Source organism: Sturnus vulgaris, chromosome 4 (assembly GCF_052056855.1).
Source record: "Sturnus vulgaris isolate bStuVul1 chromosome 4, bStuVul1.hap1, whole genome shotgun sequence".
NCBI classification, from domain to species: Eukaryota; Metazoa; Chordata; class Aves; order Passeriformes; family Sturnidae; genus Sturnus; species Sturnus vulgaris.
In genome coordinates, this window is record NC_142246.1 from 47835816 (window position 1) to 47860688 (window position 24873).

At 40.3% G+C, this 24873-nt stretch overlaps 2 protein-coding genes and 1 long non-coding RNA gene across 7 annotated transcripts in view; 2 read left to right on the forward strand and 1 right to left on the reverse strand.

The window, feature by feature from the left end:
• COL25A1 (collagen type XXV alpha 1 chain) overlaps positions 1 to 5456 on the forward strand; it is a 126318-nt gene extending 120862 nt beyond the window's left edge. For all 5 annotated transcript variants that reach the window (XM_088163846.1, XM_088163848.1, XM_088163850.1 and 2 more), the window contains one exon: positions 133 to 5456. In XM_088163846.1, the coding sequence (XP_088019972.1) occupies positions 133 to 135 (3 nt within the window). In that variant the 3' untranslated portion in view covers positions 136 to 5456. The remainder of the gene's footprint in view (positions 1 to 132) is intronic.
• Positions 4377 to 10669, reverse strand: LOC106854417 (uncharacterized). The gene is made up of 2 exons (XR_015803291.1): positions 10568 to 10669; positions 4377 to 6598 (listed from the first exon to the last, which is right to left on the reverse strand). It is a non-coding gene; the product is annotated as an uncharacterized LOC106854417 (long non-coding RNA).
• Positions 10670 to 10769: 100 nt separating this feature from the next.
• Positions 10770 to 24105, forward strand: ETNPPL (ethanolamine-phosphate phospho-lyase). Its single transcript, XM_014878343.2, has 13 exons — positions 10770 to 10895; positions 12658 to 12776; positions 12939 to 13098; positions 13960 to 14034; positions 15490 to 15583; positions 16681 to 16797; positions 18481 to 18563; positions 19055 to 19280; positions 20127 to 20281; positions 21017 to 21106; positions 21315 to 21445; positions 22330 to 22397; positions 23253 to 24105. The coding sequence occupies exons 1-13, from the start codon at positions 10840 to 10842 to the stop codon at positions 23382 to 23384; spliced, it is 1506 nt and encodes a 501-aa protein (XP_014733829.1). The 5' UTR covers positions 10770 to 10839; the 3' UTR covers positions 23385 to 24105.
• Positions 24106 to 24873: the final 768 nt, after the last annotated feature.

A 24873-nucleotide genomic window follows, 5' to 3' on the forward strand; every position in this document is an offset into this window, starting at 1 on the left:
ATTTCTGAAGAATAGTTGGTGCTGAGGAAATAACTATGCATATTTGCAACTCTGGCTTATCTGTGTATTTGTAGTAGATGTCTGAAATATCATACTAATTTGATTAATCTGTATCTCTTTTTGTCTCTGCAGTGATGAATCTAACCTTAAAAGCATGAAGTTGTGTATATAGTGCTCCACTTTTTTATTTATAGTTGAGAACTGAAAATTTGATTTTACAAGTCTGAGATATGTTTACATGTAGCTGCTTCTACTTGTTTGCAATAGTCCATACATACATTTTTTTTCACCTACATCTGCAGTGAGATGATACAATAACTGCAGGATAAACCTGCAGAGATTGTCTCTCTAATGGGAGAGACCTCAGAAGAATGATCGATAATAGAAACTAATTCTTCTGTAAATTCTTATATTTTGGCTTGTGGATATGCATGGACAATGAGTGCCATGAACCAGTTTACAAGAAAATGTGACCAAATAAGAGCAAAATGCTATGAAATGTACTGTACCAGCTGCTGTTGGAGTTTACTCACTTGGCTTCCATGTCCATCTTAAACACATCACTGATTCATGACCCCCTATCTGCTCATATGAACTAAAAGCATGAGTTTGTGTGCCAGACCTGCTTGCTGTGTGATCATGAGTGGCTGTTCAGAGTGACCTTTGATTACAGCTTCTGAGTCATTTCCTTTTGTCATCTCAAGGGAGTCACACCATGGCTCATTGCTAAAAAGAGATAAACCAGAGGAGCATAGAAAGAGGCCTTGAATTTTTGGGGAATAGCATTCCAGCTGCAGGTGGATGGCTTCCAGTCTCGCGGGATACTTGGCCCCTTTGATCAAGGAGGGTCCCGCGGGTTGATGAGCATCGGTTTTGCCTTGCCCTGCTCACGGTCATGAAGACATTCACAATAGGCCCTGTCGAGTCCTTACTCAAGAGGGACAGAATGTTAAAGAAGAAACCAGACTTCTCTCTGGGTTGTTTGAAAAGGTTACAGAGGTGCTGCAGGGATCATTTGATGGCAGACACCGCCTGAGACCAGAAGCTTCTCAACCTCACTCAAGGATGGACAGAGTATCTGTACTCTGCATATTGTATTTTGGGTCTGCTGGAGGAGAAAGCACTCTTGAGGTGGGGATGAATCAGATCATCCTCCAGAGGAGGATAACAATGGAACTGACCAGAGATGTATGTATCATGGTGTGGTTTTCAGGTTATTCACCTTAAATTACACATAACTAGCTGAACTTCACTACAGGATTTTGGAAGCTATAGTTCGTTTTGTTTCCTTTTCCTGTTACTGTTGCCATAAAGAATGCATTTCAATAATCTATTCAACGTTTGTCATGAAGGCATTGAAGAAAATACTTTCAAGCCACATATTCATCTTGTTTCAGTATTAACAGTTTTTATTTCCGAGTCTTTGAAACCTTTAAGTCTAGAAGAGAAAGAGTTTATTTTTGTGTTTCACAAAATGATGCATTCATCTTGTTCCTTTTATGTTGTTACGGTTATTTTAGTGGACATTATTGCTCAAAAAACATTGGAGAGAAATAATTCTGTGTGATTATCACTGCACACTTGTCACCATGCTTTGCTGTTAAGTGTGTTGATTTTTCTCCTTTTCTGTTCAGATGGCTTTCTAGAGAAACATTTCCTTCTACACTTTTTTTTAATTGCTAGAAATACATATTTTGTGCACATTTGTAGTTTTGCCACGAGGTATTTTTTACAATTTTGAGTCTTCATATGGTGCACTGAAATTAGTTTGAGAGATTAATTTGTGAGAAATGGTGCCATATTGGGCAGATGGAAATTCTTTTCATATAATTTCTGTTCCTAATGTATATAGCAGGATCATCCCAAACGTTTTTAGTTATTTTTCAAAGAGTTGTCTTTCATGTAGACCAAAACTAAAGTTGAAGAAGACAGCGTGTCTCCATTCATATCAGGGCACCTTGTGCCCTTCTTGGAACGCACATTTTTCCTTGCTCCATCATTTCTAAATCATTTGGAGTGTAAGCCTCTGACTTGCCACTTCCAGTCTGCTTGTTTAGGCAGCAATGTCTCAAAATCCAGCAGGCTGAGGAGCAAGTTCCTGCCTGACAGAAAAGAGTTGTTCATGTCAGTGTCCTGACTTGGCACATTTTGCTGGATACATGGCAGATGTGGAGACTAGAAGCTGAATGTTTTTTAAGCTATTGAATACTGGCAATCAATACAGTAAGATGAAATGTTTTTTAAAGGTCCTTCAGAGTATTTACATGCAAAATCAAGAAGGATATTAATTATCTAGCTAGATGATTTAGCAACTCCATATTGAGACTGTCCACAAACACAACTCACTTATGAAATAGCAACAAGATAAATAATGCTGTCATTAGCACTTTCTTTTTTTTAAATTATGTACCTATATTTTTTAACTGCCCTTCTAGCATCCATTTCGATATGCACCAACAAAGCTAGCAGAGCTTTGGTCCATGGTTTTGTCATTCAGGAAATAATTATAGACACTACTGTTAAGTGTTAGTCAAAACTCAGTTCTCCTTTAACTCCCTGACACCTGAAACCCTACTGAAGAAACACTTAAGCACCTTCATTTACTTTCTTTTCTGTCTTGTAAATTAATTTCTTTATTAAATTCCCAGCAGGCAGGAATACTTTTCTTTCCCCAAATAATCTTACTTGGCTTTTTTAGCCTTTATGTTGTTCAATATCATGAAATGTTTATTCCTTTTAAATGACCATGAGTGAGCAGTAGATCATTTAATTTGAAAGGTTGAACTTCATACGTAGATTTGGCATTAATACTTGCATCTCAGATTGAATTGAAGTGAAAGTTAACCATATCTAGAAAAGTTGCATTGTCAGTACAAGAAAAAAAAATTTGGTTTAATATTTCATCAAGAAAAGCACCCTGTGAAGACTTGCAGTATGTTTATTTTGTTCAAGAAGCAACTATTTCTGGTGCTAGTATATCTTTTTCCTTTTAACAGTTTGAGCTGCCAGTGTATTGTTCTATCTTTTAGTGGCATTCCTCCAGATATGATTTGTTTTGTTTAGTTTGTGAGAAGAACAGTAGTTCCTCTACCAGTCTTTTCATTTGTAGAAATGTGTAGTGGTATTAGTCTACACAGTTTCTATATCCCTGATTTTTCAGGTATGATTAATCCTTGTTTCTTTGAGAGTTTTCAGTATTTGTTTCATATGAAATTTTTAAATTATCTGTTACTCCAGTGCATTAAAAACATATTGTGGAGAAGTCCTGCTACAGAGGCCACAAGTCTTTTAAGCACTATGTGGAATATGTCTGACATACATGGTCCTTGTCTTCATATTCATAGACTGTGGGAAAGCTTTCTTTCAGGATGCTTTGGATAACTTTTTATTTTTTCCTGAGGTACAGCATGAGATGTTAAATCACAGAGCAATGATACAATGTATTTTTTGATTTCTATTTTTATTTCTTGCTGGTCGTGATGTCATATTCTGGTAGAGTAGCAAAGCAGAATGATGCTCTTCATCCAGCTGTTTATATATTATTTTAGTCCATGGTGTCAGTAGTATGAATGAGTTTCAGAATGATCAAATCCATATATCTGCACATGTGTAAAGTGTAGAGTTGGAAAAGGAATAATTCTTAAGATTGATGTACAGTGTGGAAAGTTAGCGTTGGCTCCACTGAGCATCTCACCCATGGACGGGGTGCATGCCACCACCAGTTCCTTGGTTATGCCACGAGAGAGACATAGCAACCCCAAGTGAGAGCAGCAAACCTTGGATCCCCAGGGGAGATTGGTGTGTGTAAGGCTGGGGGCTGTGCCAGAACACGTGGCTGGGATCCTGGATCCCCATAGGAGGTGGAGACGGTTGTCCCATTGACCACCCCAGAACTGGAATCGTAAACCTGACTCAGCCATGCAAGGCTCCTCTCCTAGCTGTGCCTCCCCATCCAGCAAGGACCAGGGGACAGAGATGCATCCTCTCCTTTCAAAGCTCTTTGAGACATGCAGGAGGAAGGACCCAGGTGTTATGCTTTGTAACGAGGGGAATATTAGCACCTTCAGCAGTGGGGTTTTACCTAAATCAGGACTACTTCAGTAAGAACTGCAGAGATATTGTCAGCCTATTTATTGAAAGTCATGAAGAGGTTCAAGACATGCAGAAGTTCCCTTCTCCCCATCAAATTTCCTCATCTCTGCTGCTTAACCATCTTAAATTACATTTTTTAATCTCTGTATTGTACCTAATGAGGTTCCTAAATTTTCACACTAAAGACACAAAACACATCTGCAAAGATAGTGGTCAAAAGAAAGTTTAATTTGTAGTCATTGCAAAAATTCCATTTCAGTGACTGGAATTAAAACTAAAACTGATTTTTTTTCTTCTTTTCTGCTATTTATTTTTATGGATGTCAATGTTGCTGTAATGTACAAAAGAAGGTTTTCTTGCACCCTCTGTTATTAAAATATTTTATGTGGTGGTTGGATTCATTAAATGCAGTTAGAAACAAGTGCCTGCCACCATTATTTCTGAAAAAAATTCTCGACAGAACAAGTGGAGTTTGTATTTTAAAAGGGATTTGGAGTGTTGTTTTTGTTTCATTTTGTTTTTAAATGCATCCAATTATCAATGCTGCTTGGAAATTGAATTTTCCTTGAAAGCAGGGGGCCTTAACTTAACCTGGGACCGTTAGTGTTTTACTTTTTTCTATTTAAAAAAGAAATTGTATTAATTTCCCAGATCCCATTGGTACTTGCACACTTCTCTGAAGTATTATGGAGAGTTGGGTTGGTGGAAGAATGTTTTACATATTGTTAACATATATGTGGATATTCTTATATTATTGTACATGTTTGGGAAAATATCACACAACTTTAAAAATGTTGCTAAGATGTATGTATCTGACTTTTTCCTTTGGAAAATATTATATATTTTTATTTGTATTTTTTACTTTTTTAAGTTCATCTATATGTGCCGTTATTTTTGTATTGCAAATGGTCTCATAAATGAAGTAGAAGAGATAAAAATACAAAGAAAAGTAATTTTGCAAGGATTTCAATGTTTAGGGGGAAAATACATGGGTCAACATCGTATTATCAACACTAGAAGTATTTTGAGTGTCTTAGCACTGTAAATATGTCACAAGACCTCTATTGATGAGTAGTATAAAGAATTGCAAGATTTTAATCACCCATTTTAATTTGTTATTATTTACCACTTTCTTGTGGCCACTGGTCTTGACTTAATTGAACCCAATCAAACAGCATGCTTTTGTTTTTATTATTAAAATTTCTCCGTGTTTTTAAGTTGAATATTGGTTTGTTTTCTTTCAGTTTTGTACTTCAGGTTTTGTTTCTTGCTTGTGAGAAGTTGATCTTCGGAATTATTTTTACACTATTTATGATTTATTTTCATAATGTAAAAAGTGTGTAATTATTAAAATATTAATCCAACCATTGGTGCTGATTTTGAATAGTTATAGAGTTCTTAATGTTGGTGCAAAAAAGTGTTCTAGTCTATCTGAATTGGAAAATGTGTGTGCTGCTTAGTGCCAACCTGGAGTTTGAAGTCTCGAGCAAGTTGTGTCAGACATTCACACAAAAATCAGGGCCTCTGCCACGTGTGCAGTAAGAAAACTCACCTTCCTCTTTGTGTTCCTAATGTGTCTTTCCCCTTCAAAGCAGCATCTCTTCATTATCTTTTATAAACAGGCAGCAGAGGCTGTGGGCATTCACAAATTATGTAAGGAAGAAGTTTTCCTGCAAAGCTTGGAGTCTTTCCTCGCTCTGGGAAAGTTGCAGGCATCTGTATTAACCAGAAGTTGAAACTATTGCTTAGGCAAGTTCAGAGGCACCCTGGGACCTAAAGAAATAAAGCTGAAAATCAACAGTCCCTTTTCTGTAGTTCTGAAGGTGAAAAATAAACGTGAACTGCTGAGAAATAAAGATGTGCACAGGCAGTGTCACAAGTAACAGTGAAAACTAGAAAATGTGAGGGTCTCTTTTCCACAGATCCAGCTTGTTCAGAAATGATGGAACATAATAATTATTACAGAATGGTATATTTTTAAGCACCCTGGTTTAAGAAGACATATGTTTGCAGGAGTCTCCCTGAACAAAATATTTTAATAAACACTGGGGAGCAGCTATAATTTCTTCAACATATTATTTAAATGTTTGGATTATCTAAATCTCAAAATATGTCAGACGAACAGAACACAGTTTCCCTTTCCATCACCTCAAAAATGCAGTCACTGTAGGTGGAGGGAATTGTAGGTGGGGAGGTTTGGTCTCTCCTATTAACTCCTGCTAATCTCCATAAATGTCCATTAATCTAACCTAGCTCTGTTTTAGGCTCTTGGAGGCACTAAAAATACCTTTGCTACCTTTCCAGGATGAGGTACTTCCAGCCTAACGTGTGGTGCTCTGCCAGGCTGAGCGCGTGGCCCCGAGGGCTGCAAGCGCTGCTGTCACCCCAGCTGGGCAGCCCTGACCCAGGTGACGTCCTTGCTTCAGCTGTGGCCACTCTTGCCCTTTTCTTGCTTCCATCCTTCTCCTTTCTTCTGCTTTCGCAGAGAACTGCAGTTCTAGGTGTCCTGCCAAAACACAAATACGTGTGTTCTGAACTGCTGCTGGCGCCAACACCCTCTGGGTTTCCCATTCCGTGCTTTGACAGCATCCCTGTTATTTTTCATTACTATGCTCCCTTTAGAGCTTTAGATGCTTTAGAGCCAAACCTCAGGTAACCAATATCTTACAGCCTTTACATCCTACTGCACCCATGGGACTTTCCTCTGGCATTACCTCCTATTCACATGCCTCCTTCATTATTTTGTGATGTGCCAAAGCACATGCAGGACTGCATGTGAAATTCCTGCCAGTTCTGTCTCTTCTTTTTTTTTTTTTTTTTAATGGAGCTTTAATTATGTACTTAAAGGCTGTTATGCAACTCTGTCTTGTGGACCTACTAAACCTGCTAATCCCTACCCAAATAAAAACACCACAGAAGTGGCTTTTTACGTCCTCATCTCACACAGCTTCACCTTGTGGTTTAATTATAATAACCACACACAAATGTTTTTAAAAAAAACAAACCAAAAAACCTAAGGAGCTGTCAAATCATTTCATGTTCTAGCAAGTAGTGACAACTGCACCGAAATAAATATTAAAAGAAAAAAAACAAGAGAATGCCAAAATACTTCAGTCATGTTGCTACAGGCAGTCTTTCTGTCTTCCCAGGGTTACTAATTTGTCTTCTCTTCTGTTGGCTTCTGTGAATTTCCAGATGGAGTACTCACAGGACATTCTACTTTCTCATCTCCTAGATGCAGTAAAAAATACAGTGGTTTGCTTCATATGTATGTATCTATATATGTGTTTTATATATATATATATACACTCACAGATACATATATGTATGTATCTATGTATGTCTTCATGTGTCTACTTGAACGTATATGTGTATGTATCTGTATATAAATATATATATATATGTATGACCAGTAGAGTTCAGAAAATACTGCACACAAACCTCTTCAGAGACATCACTGTCTGCTAGTATAGTTGTACTCAAGCGGCTTTAGTTTATCTCCCAGGTCAAAAGGTGGACACAGCTCTTGTCACATAACCAGGATGCAGGGCTTTTTTCATGTGCTTACACCAAAACAGAATGCTCAATAGCTAATAAATATCCTGATTATGTTTTTATGTGCAGGTTACAGCTTGACTGAGTTTCCAAAGTGCCCACACCTAAGCAGAGCTGTCACGAGGTCTTTTTGACATCACCTTTGGCTGCTCCCTCCTGGAGCTAACAAGTATCTGGTAACTTTTTGCCAGCTTTTACGATCTCTCTTCTATTTGGTATATTAAAATCGTTGTGAGGTAATTGATTCTAGTTTAGATAAAACTGATAAAAACACATGTTGACAACACACCCTGTGCTTAACTGACTTGGGGCCCTGCCGGACCAGTCACTGCATGAACTCTCAGGCAAGTCCATTCCCCTTCCAGAGCAAATGCCAAGCGGCTGCCTGTCCCTGAGAAGGTGCAGACAGGTATGGTTTGTCCATCTTTAAACTTCTGTACTGAAACAGATCTTCGATGCAGATCAATTTCCATGGCAAATCCATTTGCAATGGATTTACTTCTCAGGATGCAGCAGCAATATATGGCTTTTCAGAGGAACACCTTTGCAGTTAAATAGGTAGCCAGAGGCACCTTGCTTGGATATTTTGGTTAACTGTTAAGAAATATTTACTCCTTTTCATCCTTCGTACAGGAAGCTAGGCTGCTGGTTTCTGGTACCATGCCAGGACAAAGTCCATTAATAAGCATGGAAAAAAGTAAATTAAAATGTTCATAAAGCAAACAGAGCAGGATGGAGTAAACAGCATGTTTTGGTTTGCATTTTTTACTTTTAACTAAAACAAAAATATGTTAGAAAAAAAAATTGAAACTATTTTAATCCTGCTATATATAATGGAGAGATAGCTGCCAGTATTTACTGCATAGCATGATGAGGCAAATAATGCTGCAAAGGCCTGTGTCTGGGTCAGGGTCTCTGCTAATCTTGGGAGAGACTCCACACAGGAGACCTAGTAGGCTTGCTTCTGCTCATAGTATCAAAAGAGTGTGAAAGAACTATGAGCCAAGAGAGTGATATATCCTTGATTGTTAAGTCCCTTTTAATGGCTCTGAAGGAACACAGAAACAACCTCTCCCTTCTACTTCACCTGCTACTTCAAGCTTTCCTGGTGAAGTTTGCTATTGCTTCAAGTAATTACTAAACTAGGTGTGAGCAAACTTGCTTTTGCTAAACCTGAAACAAAAGCCCTGACACAAGGCTGTCAGTGCATGCTTCTAAAGAAGTAGAAGCACAGTATTTTGCATATCCCTTAAATCTGTTCCTGGTCCAGGATTTCTGCAAGACCAGGCAGATCAGCATAAACAGCTGAGATTTTCTAGTGTTGGCATCGGCAGCAACTCTGGAGGAAGGGACAAGGCTGTGCTCGGCACCGACAGAGGGCAGGCACCAGCCCGGTGTGGGAAAAGCATCTCTCCTGAAATGCCTTGGGACTCACAGACTTGGATGCTGCCTGGACCCAGCCTTTCTGTACATTGCTGGTACAAAGGGATTGCTGCTAAGTAAGATGTAGCACAACTTGAACTGCATCTACCCTATGCTAAATATCATTGTGCAGTTTTCAGACATGCAGGCAAAATGGAAAAGCATTACAGAGAACATTCCTGACAGGCTCTAGCCTTGGCTCTGTTTGGATGTTAGCCTATCTAAATGCCTGTTCTCTTCTTGAGGACCTATCAATGAATTTCATCACTGCCTGTACAATACTGCCCTAGCTGACAGTTTTGGCAACTCCTTCATGTCTTTTTAAGTCTTTCTGCCTGGACAGGGCACTGAAGACCGGGAGCAGCTCTCTCTCCTGGGATGTAGAGGTAGAGCTGCTATGACTTCTGCTACTCTGTTGGTTGGTGAGGCAAGGTTTCCAATGGAGCAGGAGTATAGAATGTCAAAGCTTCAAATTTAACACTGACAAAGCTCAAGTAAATGACTGAATGGAAAAAAGTGCTGTCTAGAGAAGCAGAAAGGTGTCTTGCTGGCAGAGATGCTAAAAAAAAAAAATTTAAAAATCAGGAAGTGTGTTTCTTCAATCTGCAGATTTTGGGATGACTTGCTGGATACTGATCAAGAAAAAGGAAGTATCATCAGCACAGGAAATTGTGTGGCTTTACATATGCTCTCTGAAAACTCTTCCAAACATAGTGCTGCAGGTGGCACAGACGAGCTACAGATGGGGTAGCAGGGCCGTGGGCGAGTGTTCCTGCTGTCTGTTCATGCAGCTCAAGGAGCAGCCTCCAGAGGAGAGGGTGCTTGGTAGGGAGAAGGTAAATCTGAGGCACTCCAATAGCAGCTTCGCTGTTTTGGAATGTGATGCCTCGATGTGAACTCTGTCCTTCTCCCATCTTAGTTTCCCCTTTTTTTCTTGTGGGCTTTGATGTCCAGCGAGATGGTTATCAAGTGTAACCATGAACAAATGCCACATTCGAGCAAGTCACTTCTATATTGCATCTGTGGTTACAAAGTGATCAAGGACTAGGTATATTTAGATGTTGCCCATACCTAAGAGTGAACCAATGTATTTGAGCAGCATGGCTCTTTTCTATGTACATGTACAAAACCTGGCAAACCATAGATCTTACTAATTTGCCTCACTTTATAAGAAATGCGGAAATGCTGATACTGGCTTCGATGGACGTATACATGTAATATCTCAGCCTACTCTTACAAGCAGATTTTGGGACATAAGAGACAGGAGGGACACTGAATTATGACCTGATTTTGATTAAATAATCCGCTTTGTGTTCCTTCCCCCTCCCGAATGTTTGTGGCAGTGGCGCGGTGGCCACCAGGATGACCGACGGCCGGCAGGAATGGCAGGATCGCGCGTGGGAGCTGAGCTCCCGCCCCCACGCACCGCTCGGTTGTTCTGCGAGTTTATGCTGGTCTGCATCCCTAGGGAAAAAAAACTCCAAGGCACAGGACTCACCCACGGCTGGCCCGCCTCAGCTCAACAGCAAACACGAGTGTCCCGAAAGGAAAAGCCAGGGGGATGGGGGAGCGGTGGGGACGGGACGTCCCGTCCTGTCCCGTCCCGCCGGGGAAGGCGGGAGGGAGGGACACGGGGAGGAGGGGTTTGGCCGCCGCCGTCCCGGCATAAGAGGCGGGGAACCCTCGGGCGGCTCGGACGGAGTGCTCCGGTGCCGTGCCGTGCCGTGCCGTGCCGTGCCGTGCCGTGCCGTGCCGTGCCGTGCCGGAGGGATGGAGGAGCTCTACAGCAAGGCGGAGACCCTCGCCCTTCGGAGGAAGCACATCGGGTAGGGGCGGTGGCGGCGCCGGAGTGGGGCAGAGGGAGAGGAGGAGGAGGAAGGTCTGTCTCTGGTGACAGCGCTCGTCCGGACCCTGGCGGGGAGGGGACATGGACACACACAGGACCTGTCATTCCTCTGGCTTGGCAGGTCTCAGAGTCACCCGGAATTCCCTACACTGCACATCAAACGTATCATTCACTTTTCCATCAGATCGAAGTAAGCAGCCGGAATGTGGTACCCAGGTGTATGTCTAAAATGAGGCTGCTCAGAGTTGGGGTTTTTTTGTGCATGCACCTGCACAACAGCCGTGTCTGTTGGATGAACCTGTTGCCTTTCCTTAAGCTGAGTTTAACTGAGGGGCATGCGGGAGGGCTGCCAGAGGTTGTAACCTGAGCGATAGTCCTGGTTGCGCACGTATCTGATCCCTCCGTATGGCAGCGTTAGTTCCTACAGGATGTGCGGCTTTAATCATTTCTTCAGTAGATGTTGCCAAGTGAAAACTAAGTCCAGGTTGTAAAAACAGATCTATTTTGCTGATCGCATCTTAAATGTGTAGCGTATAGAGAAAGCTTACCAAAGATTCATAAGTCTCAAAAGATTCCCTAAAGTCATGTCCTCACAAAGAGAGAAAATCAACCACTTTTCAGAGGCTGACTCAATATTAGGGAGTCCTGCCTATGCAAGGATTGTAGAATTGAGCAGTGCTGGGCGAACAAAGAAAAACTTTCACAGAATGAACTGACAGAGAAAAAAACTCTAGTCAAGAAATGGCCAATGATGATGGACATTTCTTTCAAAGTATAGCAGAGAAATAGCTGAAGATGACAGAAAATATCTATGCAACAGGGCTAGAAGCTGTGACAAAGAAAGCAAACTACTTCACTATCCAGGAGTCACATTTACAAGTGACTTTACAAGTTCATAACCTCAGTATACTCAGCAATAATTCTCAGACTTACCTGAAAACTACTGAGTTTATCCAAGGTCATATAAACACTGCTAAATGTTCAGAACACTTTCCTTCTGCTCAGTAATATCATTCAACATTATTATTCAACATAATTACATAGCTGGCACATTCTCCAAAGAAGGAGGGGTGCGGTGAAGAAAGGAAAAAAGAGTGTTTAAAGAGTACTTTGGTTAATTTCATAAGGTGCTTCAGTTTTGCTGGAAGTCGGTGTGATTTAGATGCTTATAAAATGCTGCTTTGAAAGATTTTATCCAAAGCAAACAGGGTGAGGGTTTTAGGACCTGCTCAGCACCTCTGAAAAGAAAGCCTGCAAGGCATTAATGTTTTGTTCTTGACTGTGACCTCTATATGCTACAGTCATCTGTTGTGTAATGATTTTTTGGCTATAGTATAAAACAGTGCTTAACAGCTTACTTTAGTCCCAGAGAGTTATTTGGCCATAGATGTCTTTAAGGCATGTAAACAAACAGAGCTACAGCCTAGGAACGTGGCAGGACATATAAGGACCTGGAACGATGTACAGACACTGTTCTCCTGTGAAATCAATTGCAGGCAGAGTCAAGCTTTGAAAACACCCTTATTAAAGACCAGCTTCTGTTCCCACTCTGCTGGGGGAAGTGCATGGGTTTTCACTGTGGGCAAGATCATCCTGCTTGATCACCACCTGAATGACTCACAAGCTTTTTTTGCAGAAGGAGGCAATTGTCTCCAGAGCTGCAAAAAATCAACCCCCTCGACACTCAAGGGAGGGGAGAGAAAATGAGAAATTAAAATGGTGTTATGTTTATTATGTTTTAGGCCTTCTTGCAAAGTTTTCTATGCCAAGGACCCTCTGAAGATAGTCCGTGCTCAGGGCCAATATATGTTCGATGAGAAAGGAGAAAAATATTTAGACTGCATCAACAACGTTGCACATGGTAAGCAGTTTGGCTTGTGAGACTGCTTCCATTCCTTAATTTCCAATATGGATCAGGATACGTTTCTGCCAAGTGATGATGTTCACAGTGCTTCTCTGAACGACCTTTTGTGGTTCAGTAATTGACTGCTTGCTACTAATAACTAATTATTTTCTTCTTTAGTGGGCCACAGCCATCCATATGTGATAAAGGCTGCAACAAAACAGATGGAACTGCTCAATACAAACTCCCGCTTCCTGCATGACAAACTTGTTCAGTATGCACAGCGTCTCACAGCCACCCTTCCTGAGAAACTCTCTGTTTGCTATTTTGTTAACTCTGGGTAGGTCTGAATTGTATTTTTTTTATATGACTGTTTTTTTATTACTATTTTTTTCCTGTTTGGGACAGACACTCATGACAGCTTGGTCTAAATCTTATTAAGTCAGACTTAGTAACATGCAACAAAAATATATCCAGCACTGATCAAAACTTACTTCCTATTTGCAGCCATCATATTTAGAGTGATGGCTGAAAGCAAGAGAGCGAAAACATAAAACTGGCTTGCTGAATGCTATGCAAAAAAAAAGTGGGGGGGGAAAAGCAAGAGGAAATTAATTCTGCAAATTGGTGAATGATATGTACAGACCGATGAATGCCATCTGTAGTTTGACATATAACCTTGGAAACAAACTAATTAGTTAGGCAGTTAAGTAGTCTGTGATCACTTACATGTCCAAAACAGACAACCTGCAGAGACCTATGAGCAGAGGGGTTATGACAGATCAGGCTGGAAGCTTGAGTCTTCTTCCAGAGTGCAGGTTTGTGATGGTGCAAGCACTGGGGGGAACAGAGTTGTGAAGTGAGGGAGATGGGGCATTGCTTTTTGAGGGTTGGTGGCTACATTGTGTTCTCAGCTGCAAATTGGCCTCCTTTGTACCAAGGGGAGGTCAATATCTACAGGCAAACTGGGGGAGGGAAATAAAGCGTTCTTTTTGTTTGCTGTTTATACAAAGGGCTGTTTTATCTTTGCCCCCTTACATGGCACTTATAGTCTCAACCTTAACATTGTAATCTGTAGAGTAACAGAGTCTGCTGTGTTGATTTATTATATCCGTGAGTCCCATGCCTTGTCTTCTGTGGGAATACCATTTAATTGGAAGCACTTCTTCACTGTTTTGCTGCTGTATTTCTTATTATGCAGGTCTGAAGCAAATGATCTTGCTTTACGACTGGCTCGGCAGTACCGCGGGCACCAAGATGTGATCACCCTGGAAAAGTAAGTACACAGAGTAGCTTATGTGAATGCAGCCAGCAATTCCTGCCATTACTTCAGAATCAGCTTTGCAGAAACCCCCTGCTGTTTGTACTCCACCGCCTGCTGAAAGAAAAGCTTTGTTGCTTTTGTATTAGAACAGATCAGGAAATCCCTTTTTCACATTTGGATAAACACAAGTTTTGAAGATCTTTGAAAAATAAGCTTGTTGGTCACCCCAGAAGGTCAGTCACCTGTTAGAGGGCATTTCCCACAGACTCCCAGAGCAATTCAGGCCAGAGATTTAAATGTTGATTTCAAAAGCAGTGAGTGGCCTGGCTACTGAGCTGCTCTGGAAAAGGGCTTTCTGTTCATCACACATTTCTTGACATGTTTCATTTTTGCACAAATAAATATTCAGTGGTCAAGAAGAAAGATCCTGTAGTTCCACAGCAGTGCTGCAATGATGCTCAACTCTCCTTCAGTGAACACAAGTTTGCACACAAAACCAAGTGGCTGCAAAATCAGGAGGCAGTGAGAGGGCTGCCAGCCACAGGGTAGGTGGCTGACCACATCCTATCCTAGATGCAGCTGTAGGTGTGGTTACGTTGCTGTAATGCTGGATTTTCTTCTCAGGTTGTGATTAGAAAGTCCAGCCAGAGCATATGCAAGGGCACATGTCTCTCTGAACAGCACAAAGCTTGTTTGACTCAGCTGTATTCAGATCCCTGTTAGCAACACTCTAACCTATGTGTGTTCCACAAAGAAATCATGACATGTCTTTGGTTTGAGGTTTGCTTCACTTCAAGTTTACAGCTGAATGAAAGTGGTTTTTTTTCCCTGAATTAAGAGGCTGCATGCTTTAGGCTCAAAAGGCTCTGGTTCCTCATTTCTAAATCAGTTGGCCTCAAAAGTAACCAGCTTTAGCATACTCTGCAGTATAAAACATTTCTATCCAAACAGTATCCTTTTCCTGACAGTGGCTTCTGCCAAACCCTCTCGCCTGCAGTGCCTTCAGGGCCGATAGTGGTGGGCTGCTGCTGCATAAGGTCTCCACTTCTCCATGCAATGCACACTCCTGAGAGTTTCCACAGTGGTGTTGGGATCTAGCTTACAAAGCTTGGGCTGGCCAGGGTGGCGCCCATGGGCTGGAAATGAAGGTGCTAGACCCACCCTTCAGCTCTAGGTAAGGCTGCTAGGGCAGCCACCTTGAAGTCAGTGCAGTCCAGACATCATCTTGGTCTGTCCCCGTGTCAGCACTTGATTTTATCCTGTTTCCAGTCTTGCTAGTGGACTAAGTCAACAGCAATTTCGTATTGTCTTTAAAAAACTTAGTAAATTGAAACAAGATCCCTTCACAAACGATGCTACTGTGTTGCAGATACAGTTGCTATTCTGGAGTATGTATAGGCACAGTTGTAAATTTGGCTCTTCTGTACATTTGGTGAAAAGTGACTTGGATATTTAACACTCACACAGTGCTTATCATGGCCATGTTACATCTCTGATTGACATCAGTCCCTATAAATTTAATCAGCTGGGAAAGGACAGCAAGAAGGAGTATGTGCATGTGGTAAGTATGGCTTTTGGTTTGTTACGTGTTTTTTTGGGGTTGTTTTTGGTTTTTTGTTTTGTTTTGTTGTTGTTTTTGTTTGCTTATGGGTTTTGTGTTTGTTTTGTTTTGCTTTGCTTTGCTTTGTTTTTTGGCTTTTTTTGTCATTTTTATGCCTATTATGCAGCATATTGAATTACCCAGTTCTGGTTTAAATATGCTTTCATTCTGTTTTGCTGATGCTAGTGTACATATACTTGTCTGATTTCAGTGGAATAAATACAGCAAAATTGTTTGCTTTTGGATTTCTAAGGTGTTCAGCTGAAGGGCTGATTTCCTTCATTGTGCTACAGGTTTTCTTAGTCACTGCATTGTATAATTACACAGTTTGATGAAATTAGCCAATATCCATTGCATAAGTTCGGTTAAAGATACGCAAGACTTTGAGTCTGGTTCCAAAAGCTGGAAAGGCAGATTGTACAAGTTTACACAGATTTGGGTATAGGACTCATGAGTGTCTAAGGAAATGATTTTTCACATAAACTTATATATCTTAAAAGACAACAATTTTTCTTAGTCCTGACATGTACACCAAGCAGACCTTTCCTATCTAGCCCTCCTTGTGTTAACCACACTGCCAAAGTAGTATCCAGCTTTTTATACCATTCCTTTCTCTTAGTTACTGAACCTTTCCTAACACCATTTGTAGAGGCTTGAATGTCACACAGATTTGTACCATGACTGAAATGCTGGAAGTGGCAGACTGGGAAACCCTACTCTCCAATTGCAGAAATGGAATCTTCTGCAAGAATCTGAAATCAGATGGTGGAAGGGTATTCATTATTGTGTCTTGAGGAGAGGAAGGATGGTCTTGAAAGATGGATGAGGTAGATGATGACATTCAGTAATACTGAATGTATGACAGGCCCAGATTGAGTTTAAGCTCCAGTAAGCATTTTTGCAATTCAAAGCAAACATTCAGGCTGTACTAACTCTTATTACCTATTTGTGTGGAAAGCCAATAAAGTGAAGCAATAGGAAAAAAATTGAATTTCATAGAAGGATTGCCTTCATGTAGGAAAAAAAAAAAAAGAAAAGAAAAAAATTTGTCTTTTCAGGCTCCTTCTCCAGATATCTACAGAGGGAAATACAGGGAAGACCACCCAGATCCAGCAAGTGCTTATGCTGAAGAGGTGAAAAAGATTATTGAAGAAACACAGAAGAATGGACGCAAGGTGTGTGTTTTGTGCTCTAGAAATGCCGAGGATTCATTTATTTATTATTGTATGGAGGCATGTAACAGACAACTAAGGACTTGTTTCTTTGCCAATTTCATGTGCTTCCCTCTCCCTTCATTTTTCTATGGTGGGTTCTGTTCAAAATGGCCACTTTTCTATCTGATGCTCTTATGATAATTTTTCTAGGCATCAGTGAAAGGATCAATAATACAGTTGTATATAAGCTACAATCAAAGCTGTTAAATATCCTGGTTTATGCATTGAATCGGTAGATTGTTAGTATCATAGGGAAAGGTTTGAGGTCAGCTGAGAAACTACATCACAAGTTCTATCAAGGATATATAAAAACATCCAGGACATGGAGAAAATATATTGCATAAAATCTTAATACTACATTTCTGAGCCTGTTAGGTTAAGTCATATACAAAGGTGAAACTTTCACTCATACACAGTATGACTTTGATAAAAACAGACAATTTCTGAACAGGTGTACCTAAAATGTATGTTAATCTTTTATATTATGGCATTAGTGTGTTGAGACTTGTAGGGCTTGATCCAACACCTGCTGAAGTCCCAGGAGATTTCAGGGGAGACTGGAACATGTTCCCTTCTAGTCCAATGGACTTATATCACCCCTCTTTTAGTTTCTTCATCAACTTTTCTTTTATTCTCTACTAACGGATAGTTTTGTTTTTTCTTCCCTTGTTTCCTTTCTTTTGCACATTTCTTAGGTTTTGGTGACATAGACCTGTGGCAGACAAGTTGTGCTAAAGGCTAAGCCTCACATGCTCTGGGAAGCTTCGTACTCTTTGGCCGTATGCTCAAATGTAGTGTACGGTTCTTTACACGTTACTACTCGGCCTTGTTTCCAGGAAGACTGCACCAGCACAGAGACCTCTTGATGCTCTGGGAGGGGTTCACAAGTGGTGTGGGGATGCAATCCCTTAAACAGCATATTTATGCTGAGACCTTGGGGTAATATGGTATCTTTGATGCATAGATGTCTGCTGTTGACAAGAAACAAATTTTGATGTTCCAGTGTGTCTGATCTGCTGCTCTTACCCTTCCTGACTTGAAATAACTTTCTTTTTCTTTCCTAGAAACTGGAAATATTTCATCTGTAGAATTTTTCTCTTCTTTTGTCAAGTGCCTTGTGCTGACATGTTATTTGTGTAGTTATTTGCATTAGGCAGGGGTGCCCAAAGGCTAGCCACAGGTCATCTTACAGGTCAGCCTCTACTCCCCACTACCTGGTGTTCAGGATTAAAAAAAACCCCACGTATACCTGCAAGCTTTATTCACTTCTTAAGGAAGACAGTACACACTGTTATGTGTCTCCTGTAAACTGGCATTTGTAAATAAATTTATGTAGCTTCCAGGAGCCTAATCCAACATCCACTGACACCAGGAAGTATCATCCACATCAACACAAGGGCTTAATGGAGATCCTGCCATTCCCATCAGGCTGCAAAGGTGGCCCTGGCTACTGCAAATTTGGGCACTCTGACTACAAAGTTAATGAATCCTTTAGCCATAGCTGTTCTCAAGAGCTGTCAGTTGTCCAGCCCATTGCGTGATTAAATTAAGGCCCACATTTAAACATTTATTTCTAGACTATTAGATGTCTCTGCCAAGGCCAAGTAGATGAACACAGCTCTCACATGAGTTTGTCTCTTGTAGATTGCTGCCTTCATAGCTGAATCCATGCAGAGCTGTGGAGGCCAAGTAATTCCACCTGTGGGCTATTTCCAGAAAGTGGCAGAGTACGTACAGCACCTCGCAAGGGCGTAACGGGAAAATTAAACAAAGAAATGGCTTTTCTCACTATAGGCTTATCTAATCAATTCAGCTATTAACCTCTCCTGTTCTTGGCTATCGGTGGTTCATTTCTACTTATTGAAGAGTATGATTTCAGTTCAATTTTTTAATGGAAGATCAGCTAATTTTTTAGCTAGATAATTGCCATTCTTTTCCTATCTTTAATCCTCAGCCATAAGTTTGATGGAAGATGAAGTTAAGCCAGTTACAATCCTAGAGTGCCATTACAGTACTCCTATTTGACATTAAAATGTCAATTTTTTTTCTTAACATGTAGCATACTAAAATTTTCATAGCTAAAAAATAGCTATAACTGTATTCTTTCTTCTTTCCCTAACTTGGGCTCACACTGCAGAATTTCTGTGATGCAGGCTGCCTTGTCCTTGATTGCCTACCCATGTTCTGCAGACTTTCAAGGTATTGTGTTTGTTTTCAGGTACGTGCACGCAGCAGGTGGAGTGTTCATAGCTGATGAGGTCCAGGTTGGCTTTGGCAGAGTTGGGAAGCATTTTTGGGCATTCCAGCTGCAAGGTGAAGACTTTGTGCCTGACATTGTCACCATGGGAAAGCCCATTGGCAATGGACACCCTATGTCTTGTGTGGTCACAACAAGGGAAATTGCTGAACGTTTTGGTGCTTCTGGACTGGAGTATTTCAATACAGTAAGTTCATAGGGGAAGCTTTGCCTTTTCTTTTTCTTTTTGATCTGCATTTAGCAGTTAGAAGTTCTCCAGGTGATCCAGATAACATCTGCAGCAATCACTGCATCACATTGCTAAGAGCTTGAGTCAACCACAGTCTAAAAGTAAGTGAAGAAGCTTTGAAATATTCTCTGTGTCAAGTGTTACATCATCATATGGACCACCACAAGCTCTCTGGCAGGTCATGTATCTCAGCTCACATGCATACATATAAATTCTTCCTTATGTCCCTTTCCCTCTCCCCACTCTGAAATGTTGATGATGTAGAATTCCATTTTCTAGGATAGGCTCTGTGTTGCTGGAGCTCATGACTTGCTAGACCTTGCTCTGCAACTGACACTTAAAAAAACAGTGACCCTTTACCAGGAAACATTTCATCTGCATTCATGCCACAGAGGTTCAGTCTTCTCATTTACTGAGGCTTCTTTCTACTCCTGTGACTCAGCCTTCTTCCCAGCTACCATGAATTCCCCCATTTTAAATTGAGTTTATACTCTCTCGATCAAAATATATTGAATCTATCACCTACTGCTCTTCCCAGGAGCATTTTGCCTGCATTTACAATCATCTGTATTCTTCAGTCCTGAAATCTTCAATTTACTGCAACCTGAAGCAGAGGGAGCCCTTCCCTTACCCAAATGTAGGGGATGTTCCACAGCCTGAATAGTACAAAATCCCCACCTTTTCAGTCTTTTCTCATGACATGCCAACCAGGAGAGGGCAAATGAAAACAACATGGATAGACACAGATAAATGTTTTGTTTTAATAGGTTTTGATGACATGTTTTGTTTTATCTTTGCTATCAGTTTGGAGGCAATCCAGTGTCTTGTGCCATTGGCTTGGCTGTGCTGGATGTAGTAGAGAAAGAAGATCTCCAAGGGAATGCCACACGTGTAGGAAATTATCTCCTGGAGTTGCTGGCTGAGCAAAAGGAGAAACATCCCTTAGTGGGAGATATCAGGTGGGTGTATTACAGCAATGTCAGAGAAGAAAGTAGCTATGCTAGAAAAAGCAACAAACTTGGTGTCAGTGGAACACAAAAACATGTCATGATTTTGCTACGCCTCTCTTTTAAAATGGACTACCCAAAACTAGTATTGTATGGCAATATTGTTTAAAAAAATGTTGTCCATCCATCTGCTTAATTAGTTACAAGCACAGCCAGTAGAAAAATTCTGGGAGAGTAAGAGAAAGAGCCATCCACATGCAATAACCAAGTTGTCAGCACACTGTTTTAATCATGCAAACCTTGTTCAAATCTCTGGTCCATTTCCTTGGGAGATGTTACTATGGATTTTCCTCATCTCATGTTGCTACCATTGGTAATTGCCTTCAGGTATTTTTGGAGGAAGGGGCTGGGTTGCAGGGTTTTCATACTTCTTTTTTTTCATAATTTCATTTTTCTCTCTGGCTTGCAATTTTCAGGATAAACATGAAAGGAAAATATTCAGTCATTCTTATCTGGCCATGTAGCTTTAATGAGCCAGGTAAATTTATTTATCCAGAAATATCTGTTATCCCATTTGATTGTGTGATGATGCCAAAAGGCGACCAAACACCTCTCTCATGCTCCTTCCCCCATTTGTGCTCCAGGGAAGGAATTACAGTTGTTAGAAACAGGTATTGCATTTGCAGGAGAAGGTTTGGGTTACTGACACTGGATTTCACTTGTCTGTACTTCTCTTTTCTACTCCAGGGGTGTTGGATTGTTTGTTGGAGTGGATCTAGTGAAAGATAGGCAAAAGCGAACACCAGCCACGGCTGAAGCCCTTCATCTTATTTACAAGTAAGTAGTTCCTAAAGACTGTGTGCAGTGATCAAGCCCTCCTAATATTCTCTAGCGGTTAGTCATTGATACTGTTTTCAATTTTTGTAGTTTTTGGTGACATAGTACTAAAAAAAGAAAACTGAAATCTGTCTCAACTTGAAGGAAGTGACAGGACACAACACAGTTTTATACCTGTGTCTAACACAGGTGTTTCCTCTTTCCACAGGCTCAAAGAGCGTCAAATCCTTCTTAGTGCAGATGGACCCCACAGAAATATTTTAAAATTTAAACCACCAATGTGTTTCACAATGGAAGATGCAAAACACGCAGTGGAGACACTTGATGCACTTCTTGCAGGTATGTGTGCTTTAGGGCTCAAAGAAGAATATTCTTCTTTGTTCATTTCCCAATGAATCACCATCATAGCCTAGGCCATTACATGCAAGGGAAAGTAATCAACTGCATTTACCATTCATCAAACTGCTGTTCTTAATGCCAATTATTACGAATATATACAAAGTCCCATATGTACTTCATCCAAACTTTTAGGCAAAATCCTGCTCTTGAGCCTTTCTCTTACATCCACAATGTTATTACTCATTTCTGGTCACATATGCTGTTTGTTAAGGGGTGAACATATTAATTCAGCACAGGCCTGAAAGACACTGCAGATACGCTGTTGTAACTTTCCATAATGTGCTCTACCTTTCCATTTTTTTCTTTTTGTTTGTATTTTAACTAACCTACTGGAATGTGATTGTCTCACTCAAATTTAGCCTGAAGGTTTTCAGGCTCTATTTTTTTTAACCTAAGGATCAGCCCAGGGGCAAACAACATCAGTTATACTCTTAGCATGAGAGCTCTTGGAGCCTGTTATACATTAAATGCTCCCATCTTCTGAGAATATAACAACTAAAGTTAAACTTCTATGAATCCACTGGACAAAGTCAGAATTCCACTCAAAGATCTCTCTGATACCCTGTGCTACAGTCAAGTTGCTAATTTTATCATTTTCTCTAAATACTCCCAAGCTAGACAGTCCTGATAGATTAATCACATTGCCTCAAAAAATGTTTTAGGAAGTATTCATTACTCTTCAGTTATTATTCTGTGTGATAAATACCCAGAGGAATAGTAGATTTTTTTTACTTCAGCCAGCTACAGTATGCTTATTAAATTGACAGTATGCTTACTTACCCCCCTTCTTTTTAATTTAAGTATTTTACTACTTGTTTTTTCAGAAATGGAAGAGGCGACTGGAATGCAGACAGAAAATAATGCATCTACGAATGTACAGTGTAAAAGAAAAGTATGTTTTAATTTTTTAAAACTCTGTTTCAGATAGGTGTTTACAAAGCAAGTATAAATTACTTTGGTAGAACATGCCTTAATTTTTGATAGCATGAGTGGCTCTGTGTCTTGAAACTGAGCTCAGAGAATAACTCGCTGCTAAAAACCTGAGAGGATTTACCCTGTCTCACTGGGGTAAATCTAAAAAGAGCTGAGTAATCCAGACCAACAACATGTTGCAGACCAGCCTTATCTGCTTGTGTGCAAACAAGACCAACCAGACTTTGGGCTGCACAAAGTCATGAGCACAGCAGTCAACAACTACTGGTTCTTGATATTATATGCTACTGAAAGATACTTGGCTTTCTAAGCAAGCCTGCAGCCTGGAAGGTGTCCAAGTTTTCAGAGAGTTCCAAGGATTTTGTTTCCACCATAGCTCTTTGAGTATGAATGGCTGACACAAATCCAAATTAGGAGTTCTTTGGTTGCAACTGCAGCTTTGGATAAATCACATATGATTTCTCACACCCTTAAAAGCATGTCACCTTCTCTACAGGAAAGCTTGCTGAACCGTCCCTTGGTGGGTTTTCCACTGGTGCTATGGGGGTGGGAGCGCAACAGCTCAGCTGCCTAGGGGTATAGAAGTTAAGCAGAGACTTGATGAGTTACTTGCTCTACATCTAGATTTTACTAGGTTTGGAGTGCAAGCCTACTCTTACAGACATTTTTACACAATCAGTTCAATTTCTTTCAGAAGTAAGAAGTTGTGGCAATAATACAGAGTCAGGCAAAGCTACCTATTGGGAGCCAGGTCCAGTGGCTGCCTGGTGGAAGACACACACGTGCCTCCACTGACATCTGCTTTCTGTTTCAGACAACTGAAGAGAGCTCTCAGCCAGAAGGTGCAAGTGAAAGCATCAGCCACGTGAATGGAGCTGCCTGCCGACAAGAAAATGGGATTTATTCGAAAAAACGCTCAGTGCCAAGTAAAAGACTAAGAACATGAAGAGGGACAGTTTTCTCAGTCAGTTTGAATTTGCGTCGGTCTTGCTTTTGAGATGAAGAGTGCAGTAGTCTGAATCCTAGTATCTGTTTGAAGCCTAGTCATGCCTTTCATAAACTGGCTGAATTCCTAATAGCTTCAGTAGGTTTAAAATACCTTTTTTAGATTCATGAGAACTGTGCCATGTGGCTTGAGATCTAGGTGTGACAGAATGGACAAATGATACAAAAATACCTTGGTGCTGATGGCAGGTGTGACATAGGTACACAAACTTGGTAAAAACTGCAGATTTATCCATATTATGCAGAATCTGATTTCCTTAACTGCCATAAAGCAAATGCCAATCCTATTAAGTTTAAAAATATATACTTAACATGCTATTTTTACAATATTTTAAATTTCAATATATAATATTGAGATGTTAATTACTTCCCATGTTTTAATGGCTGAATTCACTAAATAATGCTTGAGACAGAAATCATTATTATCTTCTAGTATAACTTAGGTCCTATGGACCATATTCCCAGCTGATGTAAATTGGAGTAGCTTTGCTAATGTCAGCAATGTTGATGTAAATTGGAGTAGCTTTGCTAATGTCAGCAATGCTCTACTAAGAGTCTACAACTCTATGTGTAGAGACACTGCCTATGCAGGGCACTCTCACTATAAATTCAAGGAAAATAAAGAATCTAATTTTCTATGAATAAAGCAGCTTTTATAAATATTTATATAGAGTAAGATTTTAATTTTTTTCCCTGAAGTTTATATATTGAATCCTATCAGTCTATAAAATACGCAAGTAAAGTATATATATCATTTCAGATACATTGATTGATTGAATTTAACCTGAAGGTCTCAAAATGAGGTTCCCAGGGACAGCCCAGCTTGCATTCCCATGGATTTGAGTTGTTTCGAAAGTCATGGGAATTACTGCCTGATCCTGTCAAAGCAGTGCTGGTACTTTTTGTCAGTGGTGATGAAGAGTTGCATACCAGTTCCATGGGATCCTGGCACGTAAATGCTAACACTGGATTGGTTACTAAAATAAAAGGATCACTGCATAAACCATGCATGCAAGCAGTGCCTATCTGTGCTGCAGATACTTTAGATCAACTTTCCTCATTGTCAGTGTTAAATTTCCATGACAGCACACAAGCCCTGCTTCTCTTTCTTAATACATGCACAACTCCATACTATGGAGGACACTGAGGGCTTTCCAAATAGTTTGTACTAGAGAAAAAATACAAAATGTATTTATTTCCTCTTCAGTTTTAACACCCTAAATTCTGCTGTTTTCTAAATGCTGCTAATGGTCTTACTGATATGACTGAAAATTGAGCACTTTACCTAATGTCATGTTTTCCACAATTCTCTACATTTATATCATTGTTTCTGGTGTAATGCTTTCCAACATCCTCAAGCTGGCTTATTTTCTGTTTCATGATCCTTGAATAATTCTTCCATAAAAATAAATCTCTTGTTTGTAATTAAA